The 22,090-nt window shown below is 46.4% G+C and overlaps 1 protein-coding gene across 3 annotated transcripts in view; it reads right to left on the bottom strand.

Moving 5' to 3' along the window:
* The window catches only part of LOC115144102 (carbonic anhydrase-related protein 10), a 323,887-nt gene extending 302,296 nt beyond the window's left edge, over positions 1 to 21,591 (bottom strand). For 2 of the 3 annotated variants that reach the window (XM_029684820.2, XM_029684822.2), the window contains exons 1-2: positions 21,407 to 21,591; positions 20,365 to 20,835 (exon numbers count right to left, since the gene is read on the bottom strand). In XM_029684820.2, coding sequence (XP_029540680.1) covers positions 20,365 to 20,425 — 61 coding nt within the window. In that variant the 5' untranslated portion in view covers positions 20,426 to 20,835; positions 21,407 to 21,591. Of the gene's footprint in view, positions 1 to 20,364; positions 20,930 to 21,406 lie in introns of those variants that run through there. The other variant, XM_065002301.1, reaches the window with a different exon arrangement.
* Between the last annotated feature and the right edge of the window lie 499 nt (positions 21,592 to 22,090).

The following is a 22,090-nucleotide window of genomic DNA, read 5'->3' as shown; positions in this document are numbered from 1 at the left end:
GTCAGTGGGAAATGTCAAACCTTTCACAGGGTAGTATAGATGGGATTTTCCTTTTTGTATCAGGCATCTCTGTGTCACACCCTGATCTGTTTGGAAAAGAACTACGATGTGGGGAATCATGAGCTTCTCATGGTGAAGATGGTGTTGGAGGAATGGAGGCACTAGCTAAAGGGGGTGGATCATCCATTCATCATGTGGACCAACCACAATAACCTGGAGTATATCCGCATCGCCAAACGCCTCAACTACAGGCAAGCCAGATAGGCCCTGCTGTTCACACAGTTAAACTTCTCCCTCTCGTACCGGCCGGGATCAAAGAATGTCAAGCCGGATGCACTGTCCCGCCGCTATAGCCCCCGGGTACCACCCCGGAGCCCGAGACCATCCTTCCCGACTTGTGCCGGCACTCAACTGGGGTATAGGGAAACAGGTCCGGGAGGCGCAGTGGTCCCAGCCGAACCCAGGGGGGCCCTGAGAATCAGATGTTTGTGCCTGACGCTGCCTGCCCTGTGGTCCTGGAGTGGGCCTATTACTCCAGGCTTGCCTCCCGTCGGACCCTGGCCTCCGTGTGACAACTCTTTTGGTGGCCTACAAGGGTTCCAGATGTCGCCGTGTTTGTCTCCGCCTGCACGGCCTATGCTCAGAATAAGACTCCTCTGCAAGCTCCGCGTGGTCTTCCGCAACCACTGCCTGTCCCTCACCGTCCCTGGTCCCAAATATCCTTGGATTTCGTTACAGGTCTCCCCCCGCCTGAGGACAACACTGCCATCCTGACTACATTTACATTTACATTTAAGTCATTTAGCAGACGCTCTTATCCAGAGCGACTTACAAATTGGTGCGTTCACCTTAAGACATCCAGTGGAACAGCCACTTTACAATAGTGCATCTAAATCTTTTAAGGGGGGGGGGGGTGAGAAGGATTACTTTATCCTATCCTAGCTATTCCTGAAAGAGGTGGGGTTTCAGGTGTCTCCGGAAGGTGGTGATTGACTCCGCTGTCCTGGCGTCGTGAGGGAGTTTGTTCCACCATTGGGGGCCAGAGCAGCGAACAGTTTTGACTGGGCTGCGCGGGAACTGTACGTCCTCAGTGGTAGGGAGGCGAGCAGGCCAGAGGTGGATGAACGCAGTGCCCTTGTTTGGGTGTAGGGCCTGATCAGAGCCTGGAGGTACTGAGGTGCCGTTCCGCTCACAGCTCCGTAGGCAAGCACCATGGTCTTGTAGCGGATGCGAGCTTCAACTGGAAGCCAGTGGAGAGAGCGGAGGAGCGGGGTGACGTGAGAGAACTTGGGAAGGTTGAACACCAGACGGGCTGTGGCATTCTGGATGAGTTGTAGGGGTTTAATGGCACAGGCAGGGAGCCCAGCCAACAGCGAGTTGCAGTAATCCAGACGGGAGATGACAAGTGCCTGGATTAGGACCTGCGCCGCTTCCTGTGTGAGGCAGGGTCGTACTCTGCGGATGTTGTAGAGCATGAACCTACAGGAACGGGCCACCGCCTTGATGTTAGTTGAGAACGACAGGGTGTTGTCCAGGATCACGCCAAGGTTCTTAGCGCTCTGGGAGGAGGACACAATAGAGTTGTCAACCGTGATGGCGAGATCATGGAACGGGCAGTCCTTCCCGGGAGGAAGAGCAGCTCCGTCTTGCCGAGGTTCAGCTTGAGGTGGTGATCCGTCATCCACACTGATATGTCTGCCAGACATGCAGAGATGCGATTCGCCACCTGGTCATCAGAAGGGGAAAGGAGAAGATTAATTGTGTGTCGTCTGCATAGCAATGATAGGAGAGACCATGTGAGGTTATGACAGAGCCAAGTGACTTGGTGTATAGCGAGAATAGGAGAGGGCCTAGAACAGAGCCCTGGGGGACGCCAGTGGTGAGAGCGCGTGGTGAGGAGACAGATTCTCGCCACGCCACCTGGTAGGAGCGACCTGTCAGGTAGGACGCAATCCAAGAGTGGGCCGCGCCGGAGATGCCCAACTCGGAGAGGGTGGAGAGGAGGATCTGATGGTTCACAGTATCGAAGGCAGCCGATAGGTCTAGAAGGATGAGAGCAGAGGAGAGAGAGTTAGCTTTAGCAGTGCGGAGCGCCTCCGTGATACAGAGAAGAGCAGTCTCAGTTGAATGACTAGTCTTGAAACCTGACTGATTTGGATCAAGGTCATTCTGAGAGAGATAGCGGGAGAGCTGGCCAAGGACGGCACATTCAAGAGTTTTGGAGAGAAAAGAGAGAAGGGATACTGGTCTGTAGTTGTTGACATCGGAGGGATCGAGTGTAGGTTTTTTCAGAAGGGGTGAAACTCTCGCTCTCTTGAAGACGGAAGGGACGTAGCCAGCGGTCAGGGATGAGTTGATGAGCAAGGTGAGGTAAGGGAGAAGGTCTCCGGAAATGGTCTGGAGAAGAGAGGAGGGGATAGGGTCAAGCGGGCAGGTTGTTGGGCGGCCGGCCGTCACAAGACGCGAGATTTCATCTGGAGAGAGAGGGGAGAAAGAGGTCAGAGCACAGGGTAGGGCAGTGTGAGCAGAACCAGCGGTGTCGTTTGACTTAGCAAACGAGGATCGGATGTCGTCGACCTTCTTTTCAAAATGGTTGACGAAGTCATCTGCAGAGAGGGAGGAGGGGGGGGGGGGAGGATTCAGGAGGGAGGAGAAGGTGGCAAAGAGCTTCCTAGGGTTAGAGGCAGATGCTTGGAATTTAGAGTGGTAGAAAGTGGCTTTAGCAGCAGAGACAGAAGAGGAAAATGTAGAGAGGAGGGAGTGAAAGGATGCCAGGTCCGCAGGGAGGCGAGTTTTCCTCCATTTCCGCTCGGCTGCCCGGAGCCCTGTTCTGTGGTCTATGGTCGACTGGTTTTCCAAGGCCGCTCACTTCATTCCTCTCCCCCAAACTACCCTCGGCCACGGAAACGACCCAGCTCATGGTGCAGCACGTCATGGTGCAAGCCGAAGAACATCATCCCAATCGTGAAGCACGGGGGTGGCAGCATCATGTTGTGGGGGTGCTTTGCTGCAGGAGGGTCTGGTGCACTTCACAAAATAGATGGCATCATGAGGGATATATTGCAGCAACATCTCAAGACATCAGACAGGAAGTTAAAGCTTGGTGGCAAATGGGTCTTCCAAATGGACAATGACCCCAAGCATACTTCCAAAGTTGCGGCAAAATGGCTTAAGGACAAGTCCAGGTATTGGAGTGGCCATCACAAAGCCCTGACCTCAATCCTATAGAGCATGTGTAGGCAGACATGAAAAAGCGTGTGCGAGCAAGGAGGCCTACAACCCTGAGTCAGTTACACCAGCTCTGTCAGGAGGAATGGGAGAAAATTTAGAGGTCGACCGATTAATCGGAATGGCCGATTAATTAGGGCAGATTTCAAGTTCATAACAATCGGTATTCTGCATTTTTGGATACCGATCATGGCCGATTACATTGCACTCCACAAGGAGACTGCGTGGCAGGCTGACTACCTGTTATGCGAGTGCAGCAAGGTGCCACAGTAAGGTGCTAACTAGAATTAAACGTATCTTATAAAAACAATCAATCTTAACATAATCACTAGTTGACTACACATGGTTGATGGTATTACTAGTTTATGTAGCTTGTTCTGCGTTGCATATGCGGTTCCTGTTAATTTATCATTGATTCATAGCCTACTTTGCCAAACGGGTGATTTAACAAGCGCATTTGCAAAAAAAGCACTGTCGTTGCACCAATGTGTACCTAACCATAAACATCCATGCCGTTTTTTAAATCTATACACAAGTATATATTTTTAAACCTGCATATTTAGTTCGTATTTCCTACTAACATGAATTTATTTTAATTAGGGAAATTGTGTCACTTCTCTTGTGTTCTGTGCAACAGAGTCAGGGTATATTCAGCAGTTTGGGCCGCCTGGCTCGTTGTGAACTGTGTGACGACTATTTCTTCCTAACAAAGACAGCCAACTTCGCCAAACAGGGGGGTTGATTTAACAAACCGCCTTTGCGAAAAAAGCACAATCGTTGCACAAATGTACCTAACCATAAACATCAATTCCTTTCTTAAAATCAATACACAGAAGTATATATTTTTAAACCTGCATATTTAGTTAAAATAAATTCATGTTAGCAGACAATATTAAACTAGGGAAATTGTGTCACGTCTCTTGCGTTCATTGCACGTAGAGTCAGGGTATATGCAACAGTTTGGGCCGCCTGGCTCTTGAGAACTAATTTGCCAGAATTTTACGTAATTATGACACATTGAAGGTTGTGCAATGTAACAGCAATATTTAGACTTATGGATGCCATCCGTTAGATAAAATACAGAACGGTTCCGTATTTCACTGAAAGAATAAACTTTTTTTTTTTTTGGTCCTCTAATAATCGGTATCGGCATTGAAAAATCATAATCGGTCGACCTCTACCAAAATTCACACTGCTTATTGTGGGAAGCTTGTGGAAGGCTACCTGAAACGTTTGACCCAAGTTAAACAATTAAAGGCAATGCTACCAAATACTAATTGAGTGTATGTAAACTTCTGACCCACTGGGAATGTGATAGAAAGAAATAAAAGCTGAAATAAATAATTCTCTCTACTATTATTCTGACATTTCACATTCTTAAAATAAAGTGGTGATCTTAACTGACCTAAGAAAGGGAATTTTTGCTAAACTGAGTTTAAATGTATTTGGCTAAGGTGTATGTAAACTTCTGACTTCAACTCGACATTTTCCTATCCAAATCCTTGCATTTAAGTTGCCCTGAACACACCCAAATTGGGGTTTTATTTGTGCTTCAGGGCAATCCAGGGATTCAGCTGGCTGTTCTAGATGCTCTCCTTCCCCGTCTCACTTCACACACAGTGGGTCAAGAGTACAGCTTGCCAGACAAGTAGATAAATCTTAATCAGCTAACCTGTCAACTACTAAAAAAGGTTTATTCATCTGGTTTAAATGTTTGTTGCAGGACTATCAACAACTTCACCTAGGCAGTCCCAAAAATGACAGCGAAACCGCTCTCGTTCTTCTGCCTCTGTCGATGTTGTAGTTGGTAAGAGACAATCGTTAAGTCATCAAAAGTGTAGTCCACCTACAGATAAGAAAATGTTTAGATAATGCCTGTGTTTCAGGACCATCCAACAGTTTGGCCATGAGTCGATCCAGCAGACACAGCAGCTCTAGCCCCTCTCATTCTCCATCTACCCATGTTCGGGATGTAGTTGGTAAGAGACGATTGTTAAGTAATCAAAAGTGTAGTCCACCTACAGACAGAAAAAGGTTTAGATAATGCTTGTGTTTCAGGACCATCCAACAGTTTGGCCATGAGTCGATCCAGCGGACACAGGAGCTCAAACTCCCCCTCTGCCATTTGGTGTACCTGTTTGCTATCTGGACCAAACACAGATTGGGTTTTTATTTGTGTTTCAGGGCAATTCAGGAATTCAGCTGGCCGTTCCCGATGATCTCCTTCCCCATCTCACTTCACACACGGTGGGTCAAGAGTACAGCTTGGCTTACGAGTCCAGAAATCTTAATCAGGTAACCGGTCAAGTCCTTAAGGTTTATTCATTGGTTTTGAATGTTGCAGAATCATCCAGGGCTTCTTACTAGCCAGTCCCACCTCCAGAGCACAGACGTTCTCCATGTCCATCCTGTTACACTACCAGACAAGGTGGACGCAGTTATGTAGTAACTAAAGAGCACACACAGACAACATGCACACGATGGGGACACGCTCGCTCATCAGTGCTAGTTTACTTACAATGAGCAGAAATTATACACATCATGTTCCGTCTTGGAAACTGAAGGTTAAAACCATCCTTAAAATATGTATTGTAGTGTGTATGTTTAAAGAAAATAGCTTTTTACCTCTGGGTTGACACTGAGTTGGCTTTGAATTTTGCAGATTCATCCAGGGCTTCTACTTGCCAGTCCCAACGGAACCAAGAGCATCGCAGCTCTCACCCTCCCATTCCCTGCGTTAGACCAGAGATGTTGTGCATGAATAATGCCAATAAGTGGATTGTTCCACGAAATGTGTGCCTTTTGATTCTCTCTGATACTTCATGTATAAATGATGCACCAATTCAAAAGGCAGCTATTTTGTGGAATGACTAAAATTTACTACAAAATTGAAACTTGTGTTAAAGTTAAACACTGAATCCATTAGAATATAGAATATTATTGAAACGTTGAACTATATGTATTATTGCAAGTAAAATGTCACTTTAATTTGCAATCACAATCTTGTCTGTCAGGATCCTCTTGCGTGTGACAACCCCATATTTCTACAGTGTCAACAAAATGTTCTCATTTCAGAAGTGTGTTCTAACTAAAATGGTGGAGATATTGGAGGAGGTGAAATGTGTTGGGATAGCAGAGCACCAAGATACTTTGAGTTCCATGTCAAGAGAATGGAGACAGAGCAAGACTTTGAGCAACTAGAGAAGCAGCTCCAAATTGTGGATGTACAGAATCTGACGGTGAAATTGAATTTATTTTGACATTTCATTTACACTGTAGATTTAGTCAGCATTTTTTCACACTACTAAAGCGATACAATTAGTTAATTCCACTCTTACAAGCAATGCCTGTAGAATATGTTTTTTTAAAATTAGTCATACTGAGACAGTGCATTACTGCCTGACTTCCGGTGTTTCAAACAAAGTCTCTTGACACAGATTGCAAGGTTAAGCAAAATTGGTGGTAAGGACAAAGGACTGTGCCAACAAGGTAGTGGACAGGTATGTCATATCTCTAGAATGGATCCAATAAGAAAGTCATTTTAAAGGTATCATTAGTGATACAAACTGTCTCCAACAAAGACAGTAAACCCAAAAGCCGTATCTCCTCAGCAGTTTGAAAGTGTTCAATTCACATAGTACATCCTATGTGTGCTTGACTTTCAGGCTCTTTACCAATGGCCTGATGTCCTTGTTCAACTTCAACGGCCATCACGCAAAGTGGGGATTAGGAAACACAACTGTGTACTCGGTTGTCAACGGTATCTAGAAACATGTCATTATTCTGTAGTATATTTTGTATTAATAACTGGATGGTTTGAGCCCTGAAAGCTGATTGGCTAACAGCCATGGTATATTTAAGCAATAATGCATGAGAGTCCATGTGTTATGATGATATTTTTATCATGGCTGTGAGTGTCATAGCCATAAAAGCAAAGTCCTCTGGGTTTTGTGTTACCGTAGCCAGACAATACATGGCTACAGTCTGTATACAGGCACGCTGAGTTGCGTTGTGCATAAGAAAAGCCTTTACTACACCCACCCATTGCTTAAAGGGTCACTAACGTCACACAATCAAAATGACCTGCTCTGTCTGTTTTAATAGGCTAGATTCTTATTTTGACTTCTAAACCAATTATTAATTTGCATGGTGGTCATTTGTGTGGTCCCTTTTTGAAAATAATGGTTTTAGGAGCTTGGCAATTTTGAATGAGGTGATCATGTGACCTTAATGGCATTTTAACCTATTGGCGCTCATGTTCTAAAAATGTATAATGATCCACCCAACGTGACATTTTCTCAAATTCTGTAAAAAAAAAATGTTTTGCTATGATGTAGCCCTAATAAATGCTTTACCATATTTTTTTTTTCTCGTTAGAGCAGATTCTCTAGTATGTCATTGTGCTGGTTTTGTTTAGCTTTCTGGCCTGTTATCAATTAGACCTTATTATTACTTAATTTCATCACACAGCCTACTAGTCATGCATTTAAATGCAGTCAAGCATTATCTTGAATAATTAGCCTACAGTATACAATGGCCTTAATAATAATAATAAAGGCTTTATCATTGTTTTCATTAGTACAGATCAACTCTCTGTTACACCTATACATAATTTTGTGTTGTTTTCACTGTACCAAGCAATCCGAAAAATATATATAGTAGCCTACAATACTTGTTTGGCTCATGCCAAGCTCAAGACAAATGTCTTCCATACATCTGACATTTCCTTTGTCTCCTGAGCAACCAGTCGGCTAAACATTCCCCCATTTCAAGTAGATTTTTTAAAACTTGTGGTCTCCTGACAAATATATTAGGCTACAGTGTTCAGAGTTTACCAATGACTGTTATTATAATAGTCTATTAGGGAGGAGGGAAAGAGACACCTTGCGCCATTCAAACAGGCCCTCGTCTTTTCTACACTGCGTGCATGTTTGAGCCCGGCCCTAATCAATTGTCAGCCCCTGAGAAGGACAACTTTAACCAAACTTATCTTGTAAATTGCTTTTTGTCTTTGATAGACATGGAAAAGCAAACAAATTTATCCACATTTACCCACAAATTATTCTGAATAAATGTAATAAATGATCATTATTACTGCACATCACAAAATAGCCGCCATTGGTTAGTGATAAACCGGTGGTTTGAGCCCTGAATACTGATTAAAGTGCCGTGGGGAACCTGTAAGATGCTCCATACCCATTAGTCTTTTCTATAACTGTGTTTATTTTGGTGTTACAGCTGCAGTCAAGAAATGGAACAGCAAGGCCACTGCCCATGATGTTCAGAGAGCTGTGACAGACTACCTCAAGCATGCTCCTGGTAGAGCCAGGGGTGGTGGTTTCCACGTCACCACCACACAGGGCCGTAGCTAACGCAACAAAATATGTCTTATTATTTTACCTGATAATTATTCAATGAATAAAATGAATTACATTCATTTGAACTTAACTGCATTTTGTCTGTTATCACTGCACTAGATAGTGTTCTTTGACCGAATGTTTTGTGAAAATACTGGAGTAATGTAGTGAGTAGTGTGATTTGTTCATTTAAAAAAAGTAACAGACCATGTTTTGGTTGCTGCATCCATGTGTATAGGCTACAAGTACATACTTATCAACGACATGAAAAATACGTATTTTCAACAACATGAAACGTATGAAATGAGGACCATAGGCAGGTGCTTGTCCCAGTCACGCTGGTGTTTGGTTGGTGTTTGGAAGAGACGATGGCCAGGTGCTGTCCAAGCGTTTTGTTGAAGCGCTCCACAAGGCCATCACTTTGAGGATGGAGAGGAGTAGTGCGGGTCTTGTGCATACCCAGCCTCTCACACATGGTGGCGAACACACGGGACTCAAAGTTTCTGCCTTGGTCGCTGTGGATGGACTCTGCAGCTCCAAACCTGCTGAACATCCCCGCTGTCAGGGCGTCGACGATGGTCTCTGCCTCCTGGTCAGGCAGAGCATAGGCCTCGGGCCATTTTGTGAAATAGTCCATGGCCGTGAGCACCCAGCGGTTTCCACTGTCTGTGGTGGGGAACGGCCCAACTACATCCACTCCCACCCTCTCCATGGGAGCCCCCACTGGGAACTGTTGGAGCTGAGCATGAGAGCGGCCTGGGGGGCCCTTTCTCGCTGTGCAGTTGTCACAGCGGCGACAAAAGTCCTCCACATCCCTCTTGTGCTGCCCCCAGTAGAAGCCCTGACGGAGACGGCGCAGTGTTTTTGTGACCCCAAAGTGTCCAGTCCCCACCCCCCATGAGTACTCTGGAGCACAGCCTCCCGCAATGCTTTTGGGACCACCACCTGCCACCTCTCCTCTCCCGTAGCTGACTCCTTCCATGCCCGCTGTAGCACGCCATCAGCCAGCCGCAGTCTCTCAAACTTTGACCACAACCCTTTGGTTGCGAGTGAGAGTGCTGTCACCTCTTCCCATGGTGGCCTCACCTGCGCCTCTACCCACTGTAGCACTGGCTGTAGGTCTGTGTCCCGTCCCTGCTGCTGCCGCCATTCAGCCACGTCGACAGTCTGCAGCTCACAGCAGACAGGCCCGCTCGCCCGACACACTGTGGCACAGACACCCTCCTCTGCCCGCAGCTCTCTCTCCCGTCCCTCTCTCCGTTCACAGTGGCGGCAGCCGTCTGCAGTACAGGGCCGACGGGACATGGCGTCGGCGTTGGAGTGGCGTGCCCCTGCCCTGTGCACCACCGTGAAGTCATACGGCTGAAGCTCCTCCAACCAGCGTGCCACCTGCCCCTCTGGCTCTCTGAAAGACATGAGCCACTGGAGAGCAGAGTGGTCAGTCCTTACAGTAAAGGGCAGACCACCCAGGTAGTACTTGAAGTGTTTGACGGAAGCCACAACAGCCAAGAGCTCCCGCCGGGTGACACAGTAGCGGCGCTCATGTTTGTCAAATGTTTTGCTGAAGTACGCCACCACTCTCTCCCCCTCTGGCCCCACCTGGGCCAGCACCCCACCCATGCCCACATTGCTCGCGTCTGTGTCCAGGATAAAGGGCAAGGTGAGGTCAGGGGGCGAGCACGGGGGCCTCGATCAGTGCACGTTTGAGGGTGTTGAACGCCTCCTCACACTCCACTGTCCAAGTGAAAGCCTTGTCCTTCGGCAGCAGGCGGTTCAGTGGAGCAGCAACGCTGAGAAGCCCCGTACAAACCTCCTGTAGTACGAGGCCAGGCCCAGGAAGCTCTTCAGCTGACGCTGGTCGGTGGGGGTGGGCCAGTCTCTGACAGCCCCTACCTTGTCCTCCATGGTGCTGATCCCCTCCTTCCCCACTCGGTGGCCCAAGAAGGACACCTCTCTCCTCATGAAGTGGCACTTCTCGGGGTGGAGCTTCAGACCTGCGGCAGCCACCCTCTCCAGCACACGCCGTAGCGCCCCAGGGCTGACTGGAAGGAGCTGCCATGGGCCAGGATGTCATCGAGGTATACCAGACACTGCTGTCGGGGATGCCATCCAGCACCCTGTCCATCAAACGCTCAAAAGTAGCTGGAGCGTTGCACAGGCCAAAGCACAGGACCTTGAACTGCCAGTGTCCTCTGTTAGTGGAGAACGCAGTTTTGGCTCTGGCCTCTGGGGAGAGGGGCACCTGCCAGTAGCCGCTGCGGAGGTCTAGTGAGGAGAACCAGGAGGACCCCTAACCAGGTCCAGCGACTCATCGATACGTGGTATGGGGTATGAGTCCTTCCTGGTTACCTCATTCAGCCGCCTGTAGTCCGCACAGAACCTCAGCTTGCCCCCCTTCTTCGGAACCATGACGACTGGCGCCGCCCAGGGGCTGTCTGAGGGCTCAATGAAGTCTGCCCGCTGCATCTCCAACACAGCCTTGTCTGCCGCCTCCTGGCGTGCCAGCGGGATACGGCGGGGACGCATCTTGATGGGTCGAGCATCACCTGTGTCGATCTCATGCTGCACCAGATGGGTCTGACCCACCTCTTCCTCACTCAACGCAAAGCTGTCTCTGAATTCAAACAGCAACTGCCACAACCGTTCCTGCTGCTCAGGGTCAAGACCAACACAGTTCCTCCCCCATATCTCCCTCACTGCAGACAGTGTCCTCTCCTCTCCCATCTGGGGTAGCTGGGCTGGGGGTGCGGCCCGGGCTCACAGAGGGCTGTGTCATGGAGGTAGCTGGGGAATGTAACACACCGCCGTAGGTGACAGGGGGGACTGGGGAAAAGTCACACACAGCTGTGGGGGAGGGGGCGCAGCCATGAGTCTCTGCTGCTTTAACTGTTGGAGTAAAGGGTTTGTTGGGTTGAGTGAATGTGACATTAGGGGGGGCCATGGTGACTTCCGTCCCTCCCTGGAAGCTCAGTGTGCCCCTATTTAGGTCTAACTGGCAGCCTGTGCTCCTAAGAAAGTCCAACCCCAGGATACAAGGGTCCTGCACAGCCGCCACCCACACAGGATGACACACAGTCCTGCCCCCTATTGTGAGTCATTATTCCCTTCCCTTTCATGGGTGCCAGCTCACCTGTGACTGTGCGGACCTGCACAGTTGTAGGCTCACACTGAGTCCAACCTGGCACAATATCTGGCCTCACCAGGGTTACTGTGGACCCAGTGTCCACCAGGGCGGAGCAGGGCACCCCCTCCACAGTGACAGGGACATGACAAAAGTCCCCAACACAGGTCCGGCCCACCACAACAACAGGCTCCATCCGCTTGCCCTCGTCTGCTTCTGGGGGAAGTGGAGCCTTGCTTCCCCGTCTGTGCCGGTGGGCTCCTCCTGAAGGTGATGGTGGTTGGGATAGAAAGCCAGGGGTCCGCACTACCCGGTCTATGCGGACCCCGAGCCGTTTCCCTGAGCTCTGGGGGACATGGGGCAATCTCGGCGCAGATGGCCTGGCTGGCCACAACCCCAGCAGACCCTGGGACCAGGGCTTGTGTTTCGTGCCGCCTGTAGCGACACAGCCCGAATGAGTTCTGTCATTTCGGCCACCCAAGCAGGCTTTTCCGGCTCCGGGCTGCTCTGCCCCCAGCTCGCACAGAGGGTGTGTCTCCCTGCACCCCCACCAAAGCCCCAGCTGAAGCCCCAGCCCACACCAGCTCCCTCTCCAAAGCCATCTCCAAGGCTGTCTGCAATGACTCAGGATGAGCCAGCTGGGTCTGTATGCGCAGCTCCGTAGGGGAGAGCGCCTGTATGAACTGGTCCCGTGCTAGCTCGCTCTGCACGGAGGGGGCATGTGAGCATATGCCCGCCGAGAGAGGCTCTCAATGTCATTAGCTAGCACCCGTAGAGGCTCTCCAGGCTGCCTGCGTCTATTCCTCAGTTCGGAGCGCAGTAGCCCGGGCTGTACACACTGTCCATAGTGCCTCCTCAGTGCTCCCACTAGAGCACCATAATCATGCCTGTCCTCGGGGCTAATCAATATCAAACAGGCCAGAGCTTCATCCGTGAGGCATAAAGCCAACTGCAGTGCCCTTTCTTCATCCGACCACCCCCTAAAATGAGCTAACAGTTCAAACTGAGCATGAAAAGCTTCCCAATCCGCCTTACCGGAATACTTCGGGGTCTTAACAGATACGGACGCAGCCGGGAACTGGGCGCCGCCATGTTTGTTTACATCCTGAGCCCCAGATTCCTCGTCACGCCGCGTCGACGTCGCCACTTCGGTCCACCCACCAGAATCCGCGCGAAATACACTCGACGAAGCACGCATGCCCGCTTCAGCCGCCATCACTCTAACGTCCTCCCTCAAGCGGCCTCTGCGCTCCGACGCCCTGGCGATCTCCTCAGACAGAACCCCCGACGTCCATTCACACGCACCTCCTTGGCCATAATCGTCCCCTACCTCCACCTTCACTTTCGGATTCCCTCGAAGCATTTTCAATCCCCGTTCTCACCTACGGTAGCTAGCCACATAAGTCAGCTAGCTAGCTGGCTAACTTGTATCAACGTTTTTACTTCTGACACCAATGTAATGACCTGACTAGATCATAAATGAACAATTGTCCAGACAGAGGCTTGCGTTTGCGAATTGACGGTTTATTAAACCAACTTTACACAGGCTACTGTTTGGGCCGTAGCACACGCCAAATAGATGACAGATAACCCACAAGCCAATCGTGACCTTCTCTTGTGAAGCCCAGACGTAAGAGAGAGAGAACAAAGGCTGAACCTGGTCTTAACTTCCAATGCTCCACCCCCCTGCCCAACCCCCCTCCACGCCACTCCGCCAACCACCAGGATGCCCGGCATCAGAACATTCCAGGCATTCCCGTGATTGGCAGATAGCAGGTTGATTGACATGTCGGACCCCGCGAACACCGGGTACTGGTCAGTACAACACAACCACCTCCTAGCCTAGCACATAACACACAGCTGTCTGTGCGGGTCGCTACAGTACATTAGCCGTCGGGCATAGTCGTCTTTTCAACGTCGTTTTAACGACAGTTTTCTGGGTGTTTGGGACGTGCAAATTCACAAGCATCATGCTCTCGTCCTCCGTGCAAAGAAATTTGACTGCAACCAAAGACCTGTATATGATGTAGAGATGCTCATGTCTCTGCCCTGACAATGGGGATGTTTTCCTAAAGGCGGGAGGCAGGCGACAAGCATAGGCCCAAAATAAGCCCATAGATACTCATCGGGTTTATTTTGGACAGATTTGGGCGAGAGGGCCACCTCTCGCTTTGCCTCCTCCTCTCTGCAGTGTTTCCCTGTCATTGCTCACTTTGTAACTGACAGGCACCTATGCTATCACTAGATCGCTACAAGATGCATATCTTTCATCCTAGCAGTAGAGGGCTCGACGGACTAGCGAATTGAAACTTTGAAATTAAAAGTAGCCTTGTTAATATAAAGTGGGAAATGTATCTGGCTGATAATGAGTCTGTAACCGGCTGATTCGACAACAGCCAGCGCTAATAGAAAACCATGCCACAGTTTTTTATAAATTTTTTATTTTACCTTTATTTAACCAGGCAAGTCAGTTAAGAACAAATTCTTATTTTCAATGACGGCCTAGGAACAGTGGGTTACCTGCCTGTTCAGGGGCAGAACGACAGATTTGTACCTTGTCAGCTCTAACCACTAGGCTACCCTGCCGCCCCAGTAAGCCATTGACCCATCTAAAAATGTTTTGACGTGGGTATTCTATTCAGATTATGTCCTGGATCACTGTGTTGACCCAGGGGTGTGCTTATCCTTAGGCCTACTGATGATAGATATACTTGATCTGGTGTCTGCAAAACTCAGACAGGCAGCGGCAGAAAGGGGAGATTCAGTGATGACACATTGACTACTAGCGTGTTCAAAAGACAAGAGGAAAACAAAGTAGCCAATGATTGCATTGGAAATGGCAACTTTCACACTTCCATCAAGACACAGCTGATATGGGATCATGCAAAAGAACAGAGGTGCTTCAGGGAATTATGGTCATGTGATGAGTAAGCTTGCCTGAGAGGTCCCAGAGAGAAATGCTAAGCTTCAACCCTGGTTTTTTACCCAAAAAGTAATTGAGACTAATAACTGCCAATAGAAGCGTAGTCCTTTTAGGAAGGAATGGATGGGGCCGGGGGCATTAGTAGAGAGGAGAACCATTGGATTTGATTCCAGAGACCTGTGTGTGTAATATTAAGAGTTGATGCTGCAGTTTAATCTATGTGTTCAATCTCAGCAAAACCTCACCATGACCAGCTCTCACTCACTCTGTTGGTTGATGTTTACACGAACAGCCCTATTCCCACTACGAGATATAAAGGAGAGTCTGGGGAGCGCTGTGGCGAAAGAGAATTATACTTTTCAATTCACATAACATCCTTGTCTTACCTTTCGTTGAGAATGGCAATGTGATAATTGAGCGTAAATATCACAGTAGCCACTAGCCAGTAACCCCAAACTATTCAATAATTACGGAACTTTTCTTCCAAAACATATTAGACTTTTGAATAATGCAACCAAACCATATTACACTCCTGAATAATGCAACAATTCACAAGCATGTATGTGCAGATAATTAAAGGGTTTATTGTAGGCTACACTCAATACATCTGAGCTTCAAGACGAAAGCACAGAGATACTATAAATGAACAATTAACCCTCTAATACGAATATAAAAGTATAGTAGGCCTACCTTACAACAAACCAGGCTTCATTTTCTTTATCAATATCGTGGAAATCATTACATGTTGTAAAAGCAAATTGCGACTGAAAACGTGGGTCATTTTTACCCACAACCATGAGGCTTTTTAATGAGTATGATGGATTAACTGCCTTATGAGGTCTTTCTATTGGAAAATGTTGTTTCCTGTTTTGCCCAGAGTAGGATAGAAAACAGCACTTGAATCAGGCTATTATTTTAGGGATACTATGGTTGGTGCATGTGGCTTTGTCTTAATGTGTATTCTTTTTTTTCTTTTTAAATCACGTGCTGGTCATCGTTGTGTGTTCTGTCATTGTAAATCATTGATGATGCATGCTGTGATAAAACAATTTCCCAAATTGGGATAAATAATATAATACTCTACTCTATTCTATAAGTGAATGCACCATGACGAGCAGTTTTACATGGAAGCCCATACCCGCCACCAAAATTAATTTGTCAACATGCACAATTAGTCTGGGTTTCAGTCTGATCAACTGTAGCCTACAGATAACAACCAAAGCTGCAGGTAGCCTAGAGAAACCTATGCGCTCTGATCCCATCTAGGCCTGGCCAGGAAAATGTAAAGTAATGCACAGTGCATTCGGAAAGTATTCAGACCTCTTTCCTTTTTCCACATTTTGTCACTTGACAGCCTTAATCTAAAATGTATCAAATATATTTTCACTCATTAACCTACACACAATACCCCATAATGACAAAGCAAAAACTGGTTTCTAGAAATGTTTGCATTTCTTATTTACATAACTATTCAGACCCTTTGCTATGAGACTCAAAATTGAGCTCAGGTGCATCCTGTTTCCATTGATCATCCTTGAGATGTTTCTACAACTTGATTAGAGTCCACCTGTGGTAAATTCAATTGATTAGACGTGATTTGGAAAGAAACACACCTGTCTATATAAGATCCTACAGTTGTCAGAGCAAAAACCAAGCAATGAGATCGGAGGAATTGTCCGTAGAGCTCCGAGACAGGACTTTGTTGAGGCACAGATCTGGGGAAGGGTACCAAAATATTTCTGCAGCATTGAAGGTCCCCAAGAACACAGTGGCCTCCATCATTCTTAAATGGAAGAAGTTTGGAACCACCAAGACTCTTCCTAGAGCTGGCTGCCCGGCCAAACTGAGCAATCACGGGGTGAGCGGTCTTGGTCAGGGAGGTGACCAAGAACCCGATGGTCACTCTGACAGAGATCCAGAGTTCCTCTGTGGAGATCGGAGAACCTTCCAGAAGGACAACCATCTCTGCGGAACTCCACCAATCAGGCATTATGGTAGAGTGACCAGATGGAAGCCACTCCTCAGTAAAAGGCACATGACAGCCCGCTTGGAGTTTGCCAAAAGGCACCTAAAGGACTATCACACCATGAGAAACAAGATTCTCTGGTCTGATGAAACCAAGATTGAACTCTTTGGTCTGAATACCAAGCGTCACGTCTGGAGGAAACCTGGCACCATCCCTACGGTGAAGCATGGTAGAGGCAGCATCATGTTGTGGGATGTTTTTCAGAGACCTGAAAATAGCTGTGCAGTGACACTCCCCATCCAACCTGATATAGCTTGAGAGGATCTGCAGAGAAGAATGGGAGAAACTTCCCAAATACAGGTGTGCCAAGCTTGTAGTGTCATACCCAAGAAGACTCAATGCTGTAATCGCTGCTGAAGGTGCTTCAACAAAATACCGAGTAAAGGGCCTTAATACTTATGGAAATGTGTTATTTCATTTTTTATTTTATTTTTTTATAAATTTGCACGTTAAAAATATAACCTGTTTTTGCTTTGTCAGGGGTATTGTGTGTAGATTGATGAGGATAAATACAAAATAATCCATTTTAGAATAAGGCTATGATGTAACAAAATGTGTAAAAAGTCAAAGGGTCTGAATACTTTCCAAATGCACAGTATTTATACCCTAAAATAGGTCCATTTATTTGTGTTCTGAGAAAATGTGAATGTGATCAAATTTGGTTTATATTCACACTTCGGGTGGTCCTTTTAATAATATTGCAGATGCAAACACATACACAATGGAACCGTGCATACAGCGAGCTCAGCCCTGTTAGTTTTTGTCCAATCACAGTTGTTGTCTCTGTCTGTGTAAAGGGTTGTAATGTTTCCATCCTCCCTAGGGCCAGGAGTTTTTCCAGGAGTTTTTTAAAAACCATATGACCTGATTAGACAAATAATCTGGTCCCATCATAGCCCATATAAAACCATTGATTTATTACAATGTCATACGCTACAACTAGGGTCCAGAATTGGCCTAGTACAAGATCAGAAAAAACTCTGGGCCCCAGGCAAACGATTTCACCCCCACCACTGTTGGGCCTGTGGTGCCACCTCTGAATTCACCACTCAATTATCCCAATGACAAAACATATCCTATTTTTCATATCCTATATCTACATTTGACATGTTTCTGATGCTGGGGCTAGGGATGGCCATTCATAGTTTTACTTGTGTCAGTGCAGCTGGCAGCTGCTGCAACCATTTCAGACTGTAACAGTCTGTTACTGCAATTTCAGGTAAAAACTCAATAAAACAAGTCTCAAATATTACGAAAATGTCTATACAATTCAGCTGTTCAAAAACCATTTCTCTGTTATTACCATTTATACTGTAGTAGTGTTGGCTCAGCGTTACAATTCTGTTTACACTGCTATGCTTCAAGGGGGGCAACTGTGGGCGAGTGTCGTGCACTACCTCCAGAGGTAGCGGTCAAGATGTAGCAAATACGCAACTTTACACATGAGATTTTTTGTCTTCGAAAAGTGTAGTAAGTGGATGAAAAGGCATCAGCACGTAGTTGAACAAAATGAGAATAGAGAAGAAAATGGTTTACTTGGCACTCACAGTCAACGGCAAGCCTAGCAGTATCCGACAAGACAATTGAGGATAAGTGAGACTTGTTTTGCTCTCACTTTGAGAAATGACAGTCAACAACAGTGTTATTTCCAAATGTGTCAAAGCTTCGAACCAAATAGTTAGTTGTAGGCCTACTGTGGTGTCATGACACAGCTAATACAGTCCCAGAGTTGGCTGTTTTTATTGTAGAGATGAAACAAATGCTTAACCCATCTAGATCAATAACTTTCAGCAGTTCAATGATAATCACTTATCTCCTTTTTTAGATCAATGTGACATTGTATCTAAATTTAGCTCAGATTATATGAAACATTTTACAGATGGAATTTTGTTCACAAAATGTAAGGCAGAATGAGACATAATGTATGTCTTTGACAGCGAGTTAGTTGATATGTTGTTCCAATGCTAAAGCAGAGTTGTGCTGGTCTCAATTGGCTGGTTGTGGAGATGCTGTGTATGCCTACACTGTGGTAGTAGGTTGGCCAGATATTGGTCCCATGATGTAATGTTGTAAAATTGGGGTTGTGCCTATTGAATCAATTTAGGAGAATAAGCCATGTGATGCAGTACTTTTTCAAACCTTTAAACTTGAACATAATCAAGCTGATCATCATAATGTGTCTTCAATGACCTTTTGCAGAAAGGAGCAGTCTGACCAGGTTTAAAGGTTAAGCTGTCCAGTCTCCAATATTATGTAGGCTAATCTACTTAACTACATTCCATGGGGGTATCAAATGCATTGACCAGCTTGCATGGTCCTTTATAACTATCCTATAATCCTAATTTAGTCAAGATATAGGGAACATGTGGAAGTTCCAAAGGACAGCCCTGCGTATTTAATGTGCTCACAGATCTGAGAGAATGGGAAGGAGAGAGAGAGTGAGGTTTTGAGCACATCCAAGTCACAAATATGCCTATCCCTGGTTGTCACAGGAAACAACTGGGCGCACGACTCTAATGTACAGCACTCGACCCCTCAACAGGTACCTGCTTCAATAATAGGCTATAAGAGTAACACCGGATTTTGATACAAGAACAGGCAGGTAGTCTATACCGACAATATTATATTCCATTTCTCCAATGTTGGTATAACACATTGTTGGCAGATGAGCAGGTGGATTTGCATTGCAGAGTGATGATGGATCTAGCCTAATGCGTTTTACCTAATAGTCAACGGGAGTACTCATGATGGCACAACCCAGTAGCGCACCACCACAACCAGCGCTCGCTGATGCGCACACTTACCCCAATTTTGATCTAACTCGAAATAATGTGATACTATAGCCCTGAGCCTCACATGATAAAGATAAGTCAATACCGTTCCTATCTACTACGCAGGACAGACATATCCACTCACATTGACAGTATACCAGCTGTAATAGTTCTGGAACAGCCATTGCGCCATGGCCAGCGCTGGTGTGCCCATGTAGCCCACTCCACTGAATCCTCTATCGATGTTACTGGGGTGGTTATTCATGCACGTGTAGCACTGTCTCGTTATAACAGTTCAACAGTAGTGGTAGCCTAATGCTACACTATCACTTTCCATTCATAATTTAACGAAATACACCGCAATTTCCTCCCGATGCAAAACTGGGCAAACGTCAGCCCTGAGCCTGAACCTGTTAAAGAAACATGTCGAATAATTTATAATATAGATATAGATATATTTTTTTTACGAAATCATTCTCACACAACCTCTGTCCTGGTGATCATATGTTCAGTTGACCCTTTCTAATTGAAATCAGTTTTTAACACTTGCATAATTCAATACTCCACTTTAAAAAATACACCACAAACGCAATGTGGCCTACAATATAGGCTACCAATTTATAGGCTGTCCCATATCTATTCCGAGGGACATTCACAGACCACAACTGATGAGATCCGAGTTTCAGGGCAAATTCTGCCCGTAATTGTCTTCGTTCTCAGGTGAATCATATCAATAGATCCTGTATCAATTGGCCTATCAATTGATCCAACCATCAATGGCACACATAACTCGTAACATTTTCATTCATTTCAACATTTTCAGCAACATTTTACAACTTCGTTACCAAATCTCCCTCCTTCGGTTCTCATCCAACGCACATGCCCTTTTCTCCGTCTCACAACGGACCCATCAAGAATATAAATTACTAAAAACGTACCTGATATACAGATGATGAAATTGGCGTGAAGAATAATAAATAGTTCCCATATAATATCCATTCTCTGTCTTCATGCCAGGTGCATTACGCTCGGTAAAAACAGGGGTAGCCTATCAGTTGCCGATGTCGATTCCTCCCCGTCTGTAGCCCGCTGCACACCTTCCAAGAGGTATTTTCCACGCCAGACTCATAGCAAGATCTATCTCCAAGTCATGACGCCACACTCTCCCACAAAACAACAATCCCAGATGACAGAACCACTGAACTTTAGACCCAAATATAGAACCAAAGGTACAATCCTGGAAGCAAAAGTCAGTTGGTAGGCATTTCATACAGTAGTAGAGTTCCTATGTGCCCCACCAAGACCGTCCAAAAATGCACTCCTTCCTTGCGTCAGTTGCGATTTTGAAAAGATGAGTTTCAGTCATTCCGTGTAAACACAACCGTGGTCGAAGTATCGTCCTCGTTATCCTGGAACGAGAGACAGTTAAACTTAGTTATTGATCAGACAGAGGAATAACCTATCTTAAAAATATCTGCTTAACTCCATAACTATGAATGGTAAAACTCCGTCGGGGGAGGGGGGGGGGGTAACTGCCATTGACAGCGTATGGACAGGAGAGCAGGGGAGACTGTGCGTTCATCTGCAAGGGGGCGTGCTTCGCTAATTTTCTCTGTTCAGCCGGAGGGTTGAACTGTCGCGCATCTCACGCGGACATACACATAGGTTTCTACACACTAGATTTCATGAAAACTTTACGAACCCCTCATAATCTATTCGAATGTTTGATAACATCTTCAAGAATATAATCACTAATACTTCAAACATCAATCCCTGCACTACGATCAAGCTTGAGCCATCAGCACACAGAGGTACCCCCCCCCTTCCTTATCAACGCAGTCCGGTGCCCACTCACAGGTCCCGCCAAGCAACACACTGACGCAGTTCACAACACCTACACTGTAGCTGTGAAAATAACAATCTACAGGCTAAATTTAGCCTACATCCTATACACAAATACCAAGAGTGAGGGATACCTACCGTTCTTGAGAAAAATGTAAAATCAAAATACTGTCATCCTAATGTAATATAAAGAATCTGACTGATGCTATCGAGTCCCCAAAAACTTATACACGGGGTTTAAAAGTGAGTGTAATTGTTGATTTTGTCCTTTTTTATCCCGAGGTGAAAAATTGTGACCGTAGTCTTCTGGCACGCGAGTACCAGGCTATGCCACGAGCCCAGGGAGAGAGCTTCCAGATTAGTGGACGTCAGAAAATGATGCGCAGGCACGTGTGGTGCTCCATGCGCGCGCACGCGGACACAGGTGGATGGGAGGCTGTGGCCCAGCCCTCGTGTTAAGGGCAGAAGCTGGTTTGAGAGAAAGAGAGAGCGAGAGAGAGCGGGGGGCAATAGCATTGCTACCTGTGTCATTATCATTATTTAATTATTGTTCTCAATTAATGCACCGCATAACCAATAAACAAAGCATACCGACTTCAGTCACTTAAATATCATGGTTTGCGGTTTTAATACCACAATAAATGTACTACGTCAATCTCGACAAAACAGAAAATACATCCCCTTCTACTTTGTAGGCCTACCCAGTATTGAAGGCTTGACTTGACAATCTCTGAATGTCATTAAACTTGTTGGTGTTTTGTAACACTCGTGGAATAAAGTATGTGGGTAAATACGTAGTGTATATAAAAAATAACTTCGGCA

The sequence above is a fragment of the Oncorhynchus nerka genome, linkage group LG16 (assembly GCF_034236695.1).
Source record: "Oncorhynchus nerka isolate Pitt River linkage group LG16, Oner_Uvic_2.0, whole genome shotgun sequence".
In the NCBI taxonomy this organism is placed as follows: Eukaryota; Metazoa; Chordata; class Actinopteri; order Salmoniformes; family Salmonidae; genus Oncorhynchus; species Oncorhynchus nerka.
This window is presented reverse-complemented; position numbering and strand designations above follow the sequence as displayed.